At 44.9% G+C, this 9,735-nt stretch overlaps 1 protein-coding gene across 4 annotated transcripts in view; it reads left to right on the top strand.

The window, feature by feature from the left end:
* The first annotated feature begins 836 nt into the window (after nucleotides 1-836).
* LOC147006654 (interferon regulatory factor 2-binding protein 2-A-like) overlaps nucleotides 837-9,735 on the top strand; it is a 61,005-nt gene continuing 52,106 nt past the window's right edge. For 3 of the 4 annotated variants that reach the window (XR_015054645.1, XM_085868175.1, XM_085868174.1), the window contains exon 1: nucleotides 837-1,683. Coding sequence is in view for 3 of the 4 variants with exons in the window: in XM_085868175.1 (XP_085724301.1) it covers nucleotides 975-1,683 (709 nt within the window). In the remaining variant the exon portion in view is untranslated. Of the gene's footprint in view, nucleotides 1,684-6,336; nucleotides 8,853-9,735 lie in introns of those variants that run through there. The other variant, XM_085868176.1, reaches the window with a different exon arrangement.

The following is a 9,735-nucleotide window of genomic DNA, read 5'->3' as shown; positions in this document are numbered from 1 at the left end:
CGCAATCATTATTTAATTATCAACCGAGCATAGCCGCACAAACTACAACAGGTGTTTGACTTGAACACCAACCAGGTGTTGGCTTGGTGGGGAGGATGGCTGTCTTGGGATCTTAGGGTCGTGAATTTGAACCCTGTTTCTAATTAATTAACACCAGGTGGTGATCTATATTACTTGGGTGATCCATCGTGGGTGATCTTTCTAACCGAGTATCTGCATCTGTGAGTGTGATGAACAAGTATCTGTGAGTGTGATGAACAAGTATCTGTGAGTGTGATGAACACACTCCATTTCATCTCGTGGTTCTCTGGTTCCCTTCAAGGTGACAGCACACCACGTGACTCGGTTACACGTGTCCAGGTGAGATGTTCCACCTCCTCGGACTTGTCCGTGATCAGGAAATGTCCAAACGTGACGCACGGATTCGGACGAACCTCAGTGGACGAGGAGGGGATCTGACAAAAACGAGGAGATTAAATTTCGGTTCCATCGGGTCGAGATCCAAGTCCGTCCTGTCAGCGACCATTGGGAGAGAAAACGTGAACTGTTGATCCTCATGAAGGTTTGTAATGAACCATGAAGCACCGAATGGTGTTTTATATCCCAGTTCACTGTTCACACAAACGAGTTTTCACCACACGGGTCACGGGAGAGAATGAAGAGGTGAAGCGATTTAGTGACGTCACTGCCGAACTCGCGATAAAACCGTTCATTTCTGAAGAAACGTTGATTCCTCAAAGCCGATTCGTCACACGGTTCGTTGACCGAGTTCGCTTCACGTCGGTTTCACTGGTTTGGTTTTCATCCTCCCCTCCCCCTCCCCTCCCCCTCCCCCCTCCCCCTCCCCTCTCCCCCCCCCACTTCACCACAACGAATGTTCTGCTGTAATTGAGGGACGGATCTCTTCCTTCCGGAGACCATTTGATTGTTCTTCGGATGGGAAATCGTGACTAGGCCTGAGGCTTTGACTCGTGATGGTCGAATATCGTCGGTCCTGCTCCTTGTGTGACCTTCCACGAGCGTCCTGGGCCATGATCTGGACCTTCTCCGAGCCCGTGTGCCGAGGCTGTGTGAACTATGAGGGGGCGGACCGGGTCGAGCTCATGCTGAAGAGGGTGTGTGTGGTCAAGCGGTTCGGTTTGAATGGATCACCGGTACCGGAGGATGTGAACACGAAGGGCAATTTAAACCCCGAGGTGGAACCGTCTCTCGACCCTTCCGGCCTGGAGGGTGAGCGTGAAGACCGTTCGCTCGTATTCCCACCACCCGCAGCTCCAGGTCGCGTCTCAAACACACCATCTGGGTCCCTGGACGTCACCGGTTTCGTGAAGTCCGAGGAGCCGTCGGTGTCGCAAGACCAGGATCCAAACCCGGGCTGGAGGGTCTCGGTGTCCCCACCCATTCCGATCTCTACCCACCCAGCGAATGGACCCCCTTCATGGAGCGAGCCTGCGGTGTTGGCGACGTGCTCCGGAGGGGGTCGCCGCCCAGCTGCAGCCGTCACTGATCTCACACCGTCTGGTGTGGTGCCGGAAGTGACCGCGACACGTGTGGATCATACCGACGGACATGACCCCGAGCGACATGATTCGGACAGCCCGGCTGAGATGTCGGACGGTCCAGAGAGCGGCGTCCAAGGGTGGACGGGGGAAACGGAGCAAGAAAAGGAAACGGAGCACAGAGGTGGGATATGGTAAACTTGAAAGAGCGATCCGAGATTGCAGACCCTCACCACAACTTGTGTCGTGTGGTGTATTTTGTAGTTTTGTGCGGTGTATTTTGTAGTTTTGTGCGGTGTATTTTGTAGTTTTGTGCGGTGTATTTTGTGGTTTTTTCGGTGTATTTTGTGGTTTTGTGCGGTGTATTTTGTAGTTTTGTGCGGTGTATTTTGTGGTTTTTTCGGTGTATTTTGTACTTTTGTGCGGTGTATTTTGTGATTTTGTGCGGTGTATTTTGTAGTTTTGTGTGGTGTATTTTGTGGTTTTTTCGGTGTATTTTGTACTTTTGTGCGGTGTATTTTGTAATTTTGTGCGGTATATTTTGTAGTTTTGTGCAGTGTATTTTGTCGTTTTGTGCGGTGTATTTTGTAGTTTGTGCAGTGTATTTTATAGTTTTGTGCAGTGTATTTTATAGTTTTGTGCGGTGTATATTGTGTGGTGTTTGTGTGGTGTATTTTGTGTCGTTTTGTGCGGTGTACTTTGTGCAGTGTATTTTGGAGTTTTGTGCGGTGTATTGTGTAGTTTTGTGCGGTGTATTTTCTAGTTTTGTGTGGTGTATTGTTTGTAGTTTTGTGCGGTGTATTTTCTAGTTTTGTGCGGTGTATTTTGTGTGGTGTTTGTGTGGTGTATTTTGTGTCGTTTTGTGCGGTGTACTTTGTGCAGTGTATTTTGGAGTTTTGTGCGGTGTATTTTGTGTAGTTTTGTGTTGTGTATTTTGTGGTTTTGTGCAGTGTATTTTGTTGTTTTGTGCAGTGTATTTTGCAGTTTTGTGCAGTGTATTTTGTGTGGTGTTTGTGCGGTGTATTTTGTAGTTTTGTGCGGTGTATTTTGTGTGGTGTTTGTGCAATGTATTTTGTAGTTTTGTGTGGTGTATTTTGTGTGGTGTTTGTGCGGTGTATTTTGTAGTTTTGTGTGGTGTTTGTTCGCTGGCACAGCCAAAGTGAGCCTCATTCAAAAAATAAATAAATAAATAAATAAAAAAGAACCAGATCCCCAAAAATTAAGTAATTCCAGATATGTCCGATCAAGTTGAAATTTACAACGTTTTCCCCATCACGACTAGTTCATAACGGTGAAGTTTCATGTTGATCGATGAAGCGGTCCCACAGAAAACATTATTTAATATTTTTATTAAATCCAACATGGCTGCCAAACCATATTGCATTCATCATTTGAATGGAGGCTCTCAATGTCAGACATGAGATCAGGGCCGACTCACCGGAGGTTTCTCGTGCTTTTGATACAATCTGGCATCCCACGTTGCTCTGCAAACCCTCTCAGCATCCAAGGCCAACTCCACACGTGGCTTCCTGGCTTCCTCGACTCGTGGCCAACGTGCGGCTCTCAACGGAATTGTTTCATCTCCTCTCCCTGTCAACGCTGAAGTGCCCCAAGGCAATGTTGTGGGCCTCGTTCTATTCCTGATTTTCTTCAATGATTTATTTGACTCTCTGAAAAATCCTTTTTAATCTCTTTGGTGATGACTTCACACTTTGCAGTGACATTCGTCATCCTTCAAACAGGGAGGATGCAGCTTCTTCCCTCTCTTCAAACCTTGACAAAATCACAAGATGGTCAAACACTTGAAATATATCTTTCAGTCCTGACAAATCTCACACTCACTTTCTCTCTCTCTCTCTCTCTCTCTCTCTCTCTCTCTCTCTCTCTCTCTCTCTCTCTCTCTCTCTCTCTCTCTCTCTCTCTCTCTCTCTCTCTCTCTCTCTCTCTCTCTCTCTCTCTCTCTCTCTGAAAAGACCATCTGGAAACCCCCCATCTACTTTTTTAACAATCCCCTTGAGGAAGTTCAGTTGTTGAAACTCCTTATTCAAACTTCAAACTCCTATCAGCCATGATACTTATTTGGCAAACCACATTTCAACTTTGGCCTCCAAAGCCATCCACCGACTGGGAATCCTACAAAGTCCTTCTTTGTCACACCCGGACTCCTGTCCACCTGCAAGGCCTTCATCCGCAGCTTGATGGAACACTGCTCTCCCCTCTGGGCTGATTCCCCTGCCTCACATCTTGCTTAGCTTGACACCATGGATACCAAGGCCTTCAAGATCATTCTTCCCGCATTGAAACTGAGTCTGTTGGTCCATCACTCCACCATCACAGACAGGTCGGTGGTCAATCTGTCTTCTGCCGCCTCTTTTTTGGTCTTGCACCCTCTCCTCTTTCCGTGTTTTGTCTCCTGACTTTTGACAGCAACGTTCCTCTCCTGACTGATAACACGAATTGCAAATCTTGTTATGGTCACATGACTTAAGACGCAGCCGTCACAAAGAAAACAAATTTGGGTAACAACATTAGGCCAGGGTAGGGATATTAAATTGTGGCGGTCACGCCGATCACGTGACCGGAAGTGCGTCAAATTGGCCGACATTAAATCTTTGGGAAAATCGCATAAGTTCCTTCACAAATCTTCTTCTCCAGAACCACCAGTTCGAATCCTACCAAATTTGGGTTCCAATATTAGGACAGGGTCCTGCTGTTAAATTGCGGAGGTCATGCCGATCACATGGCAGGAAGTGTGTCAAAATGGCGGTCGCGTAAATTCCTGCCAAAATCTTCTCCTGATCTTCCAGTCAGAATCCTACCACACTTGGGTTACAACATAAGGCCACGGTAGAGAGATGTTAAATTGCCAGTTGTTCTGATCACGTGACCGGAAGTATGTAAAAATGGCAGACTTCATCAATTTTTTGGAAAATCGCGTAAATTCCTTCCCAATTTTTCCCAAATTTCCCAAATTCCCAAATTCCAATCGAAAACACCGTCAGCACGCACACGGAAAACCTTTACGTGATCAACGCCGCCTCTGCTCAAGTGCACTGCACCACGTGACGACCCGTGACGCGTGAGTGAAATATTTTTTATACAATCTTAAAACGTCTCCAAAACATCCGATTTTTACCAGAATTTCGACAACTGAGTTTTAAGCGTCCTAAGTGATCGCAAAAACCGAAGACAAAATTAAAATCGAAGTTAAAACGAACTCGTAACGTCGAGCGAAGGAAAAATCTCCATTTGTCCACGCAATTATTTAATATTATTTTATCAAAGTCACAAAACCGTAATATTCAGCCATCCACCAACAATCTTTACATAATCCGACGGCTCAGCGAGTCAGGCATGCGACGATAACCTTTATTGGGATAAAAAAAATGACTTTTAAGCACCATCTTTATCGAAAACACCGTCAGCGCGCACACGGAAAAGCATACGTGACTCAACAACGCGTCTGCTCGAGCGCACTGCATCACCTGACCCGTGACGCGCGAGTGAAATATTTTTTAAACAATCTTAAAACGTCTCCAAAACATCCGATTTTTACCAGAATTTCGACAACCGACTTTTAAGCGTCCTAAGTGATCGCAAAAACCGAAGACAAAATTAAAATCGAAGTTAAAACGAACTCGTAACGTCGAGCGAAGCAAAAATACTCTATTTCTCCACTTGAATTTACGGAATTATGTTTGACCTCACTGTGACCTTGACCTTTGACCGATTTTGACCAAAATCTAATCAGCGCTAGCCATCACCCTCCTGAATCACGTGGTGTAATTTGACATTGGTAGCTTCTTCCGTTCTCGAGTTATCGTGCCTACAAACAAACAAACACACAAACAAACAAACAAACACACAAACAAACAAACACAGAGGACGGAAGTCATCAATATACTTACGAAATCTTTAGATTTCGTTAGTAACAAACAGACAGGGGTGAAAACAGTAACCTCCGTCCATCTTCGATGGTGGAGGTTAATGAGGAGGGCACTCTGTGGAGCACATTCCTCTGCTCGGATCAGGATTTGGATCTTCACCAAAGTCGAATCAATTTGTCCCTGTCACGCACATAACCTGTCCACTGTTTTGTCTGAATGCACCTGCAACTTTTTGAGATATAGTGTTATCGTTTTTGGCCCCATTGGTGAAGAATCGGTTGAATAATTTTAGTGGATGGATCTTCACCAAAATCAAATCGATTCGTCTTTGTCACACACCCAACCTGTCCCCCAAGTTTCGGCCGAATCTGTCCACAACCTTTTCGGGAGTGGGTGTTTCTAGTCACAAACTGTCATGATATGAAACACAGTGAGTTATCAATTTCACATGTAAGTTAATAACTTTTGTGGGATTTGACCCAAAGGCACCAGACATTACTATCAAGCAATTAAGTTTAGCCACCAAAGCCACTTAAACATATTGTAACTGTTGTCGCCTCTGGATAACTCCAAAAAGGACGGCAAGTCTCAAAGCCCACGAACGCTGTTCGTGCCACTAATCTCTGGCGACCTCCCTTTGTCCAGTGTCATTGTGTTACCATTACTGGTGAGATGATCATCACAGATAGAGTATTGTGCTGGCAGATACACAACTGATGTTATTAATTGGCCGAACGGAACCATGGTTACACACGTCTTCCTGCGATTATATACCCAATTAATCTGGGCAATTAACCCCCAGTTGCCTTCCACCACAATCAGAACGGACAAGGGAAGTCATGACAGGAATTGTTTATAAGAAGTATTTCCAAAGGAGGCAATTTACAAGCATACAACAACAAAGCACATGTTCATTCCCCTTGTTTCCTTCCTGTCATTCATGTCACCAGAAGCCGAAGACAATCACATCACCTTCACAATAATGGCGCCAATGTTACACCACACAATGGAAGAGAGAGATATGGAGACGAACCAAGCCCCTTCACACCTTGCGCTAACTCAGTTGAGCTCACGCTGCCCAGCAACTCCTTTACAGCAACTCGGAAGGATGACAAGCTGATTCAACCCCCTGGTGTTAATTCAGTGGCGAGCGGGGCTCAAACTCAGCACCCCAGGATCCCAAGCCAACACCAGGCATCTGCCAAAGAGATGAAAGATGAAAAACACTTCAAATCGAGGAAGAAGAAGCCGAACCAAAAGAAGAGCAGTTGACAACCCAAGCATACAGACGATTGCCAAAGCCAGAGACAGACCAGAGACTCTCAAAGCCAGACAGCAGCTTTCCGATGACTCGTATGCTCCCCCTTTTTTTTTATTTGACTCACCCTCCCACTTCATGGCCTCCCACCCCAGTCATTGGTGGAATCTTGGCTCAGGGGGGACCCTCTTCTCCGCTCGTGATTGGTGCCTTCGTTATCCCAATCCGAGCCGCAATTTGAGATTGGCCCACCGGGAATCAGGGTGTGGAGTCGTGCCAGTCAATGTTTTGGCATGCTGTCACCTTCAATAATGATCGATGGGCCATCTGGTGTGGACTTCTGAACAGGATATGCAGAAAGCTGGTCCGAGGAGTTTTGGGAGATTTGTTTGGAGTTTTTTTTTTGGAAGAGAGGACAAGCCGTTCTGTGCGGAGAAAAAGGTGGGAAAATGTTGTTTGCACTGTGACGTGCGAGAAATGGCTGTCTGAGAATGTAGAAGTCGGAAAATAACAGTATGCTGAACTGAACAAAATACGATGAAATAACTGGAGTTGTACTATGAGAGTGGCTCTCTTACCCCTATAAGCCAGAACCTTCACACTGCGCTTTTAAACTCATGAATAATACAAACAGAGAAGTGCATGACACAGGGTGTGTGTGATGGGAGGGGCAAGGGTGTTAGGGTTGGGTGTGGTGGAAGGGTCAATGGTCCCCAGTAACCTGGATCAGGCCAGTTTGGCCTGAATTTTCACCCCCAACCCCATTGACGCATGCGTGAATCTATTTCGATGTTTTCCTCCATCGTAGATTTTTCGCCAACCTTTTCTTTTTGACATGCCCTTCATTTCAACGACCTTGTGTTTTTTAATCTTCACTGAATCCGTCATGAACAATGCACCGGCACACCGCGCGTGCGCGTGAATCATGCTTCTGGGAGGAAGAAGAGCAGAAATGTATTGTGAAAATAAGACATTACATTTTTGAAGATCGTAATTTTACATTAAAAAAAAAAAGAATCTCATCTTATATTTGGGCCATTACCGACAATAATAGCAGTGGTTTGACTGGTCATATTAAAATGATCTGAGTTGCCGACAGTAATCGTGCCAAATATTGTTGACCGGCGCACGTGTCCATTGGAGTTGGTATAATATGTGCGTTGTTAGGTCAGGAATGATGTACATTTTCAGGAAAATGATCCAGAAGCTCGAAAACTTGACCTTATTCATAAAAATCAATTCCCAAAGGCGAAGAACAAGTGAGAACAGAATGATCATTTAAATGAGGATGACATTCCACATCATGAGTGGGTGGAAAAAATCGATCCACCAGGTCAGGGTTTCTGCATCCCATGCGGAATGGATGTCACACACAAGAGGCAAGGTTTAAAGGTTCTTGATATTGATGCAGACCTCAGCGATTACAAGAAATGTTTCAAGGTAAATCAAATGAATTTTTGATTTTAAGCCTGACAGTGGTTTTTATCAACATTGAAAATTTATGAAGATATTTCTGAATGGTCCATTATTTTTATTTTTTTTTGAAACCTCGTGACACACAATCTTCATTATTGCACTCAACAGGAATCATTGCACTATCCTTTTGAAGATTTTTTTTTTAATTTTGGAGAAAAATTTGGTGAACATGTTCCTTTAATTTCCAGATGCGAAAGCAGAACCAAACAATGGTGTCTGTCATTTCTGAAACTGCAATGAATGACCCTGTGTCTTCCAATGAACGGTCCTGTGTCTGCTCCAATGAATGACAAAACAACCAATTTCTCAATGTAGAATAATCACTTAAACTTTTGAGTATCCGGATCCCGATCTTCACCAAAATCAGATCAATTTGTCCTTGTCACATACCCTACCTGTCCACCAATTTCGTCGGGACCTGTCCATACCTTTGAGATATCCTGCTCACAGACAGACAGACCTTGGTGCATCCTTGAAGGCAATCATGTCTTCAAAGCTGCATACATCAGTCTGTTTGTTAAAGGTCCAACCAATGTTTGATAGGTCCAACCTCGGAGAAATCTGACAGATCCATCATACTTAACTGGTAATCTTTTTAATCTTAAAATAATATTGATTTGGTATTAATGTGGTTGAAGGAAAATAAAACGTGTGAACCTGTCAGTTGCATGAAAGCACACAGTAAAGGAGGAAACTCGAAGTTGAATTGAAAACATGGAAGCTCAAGTGTGTTTGGCAACAGTTTGGCTGTTTGTGAAACTTTTTCCAAATACCATAATCTGAATGTGGGGGGTTAAAGGGAAGAGGTGAGGGGGGAAGGTTGAGTGGAGTGGGGGAGAGACAATGCTCCAGTCCACAGAGCATGTGTTCTCGTCGGGTGGTTTGAGGCGCACGAGGACATCGCTACCCATGTTCCACGACCCTCCCAATTGCCAGAGCTTAATCCCACAGAGCATTTGTGTCGAACATCGATGGAAAGAGGTGGGTGTGGTAAATGATCCACACACGTATTTGACCATCAGAGTAACTGCTCAGGAAAAGCCCGTGGTGCGCTTAATCAAATGTGCTGTGAGTCCAAGGTGTAAATAACTAGTCCATCTCCAAGCCAATGTGTCCTGATGGAAAAGGGTTTCGACGAGCCTCCGTTGGGCGAACGGCTATCTCACGTGCATGAATGTGTCTGTCGTAAAGAGAAAAAGGCCATCCCATAACAAAGGGAATCTATTCTGTACCCTTCTCCGATGCATCAAAGTTAGAATCCCACCAGACATTGGGATAGGTCGATCCTGGACATGCATTTAGGGAAATAACTGTCTGAGGACCTAAATGTTTGTTGGTATGAGTCGGATCCGATTCTGAAATCCATAACAGGACCCCCATTCCCTATCCCAGACTCACCCCGAGTCGTCCAACAGCTGGAGACATCGGTTAAAAGTAACATCATCGCCATTAAAAGTTAGCATTACCGTGTGACATGCAGGTGAAGTTAACCCTACCGAGTACGTTTTAACTCTACCCTTTAGTGTGTGCGACAATTTAAACTAGATATGTCCTGCCTGATGCAATGGGAACTACCTAACTGACTCACACAAACAACGTTATGCCACACCGAAAT

The sequence above is a fragment of the Eptatretus burgeri genome, unplaced genomic scaffold (assembly GCF_056783735.1).
Source record: "Eptatretus burgeri isolate ZD-2024b unplaced genomic scaffold, Ebu_testis_v1 Ebu_testis_scaffold_3157, whole genome shotgun sequence".
In the NCBI taxonomy this organism is placed as follows: Eukaryota; Metazoa; Chordata; class Myxini; order Myxiniformes; family Myxinidae; genus Eptatretus; species Eptatretus burgeri.
This window is presented reverse-complemented; position numbering and strand designations above follow the sequence as displayed.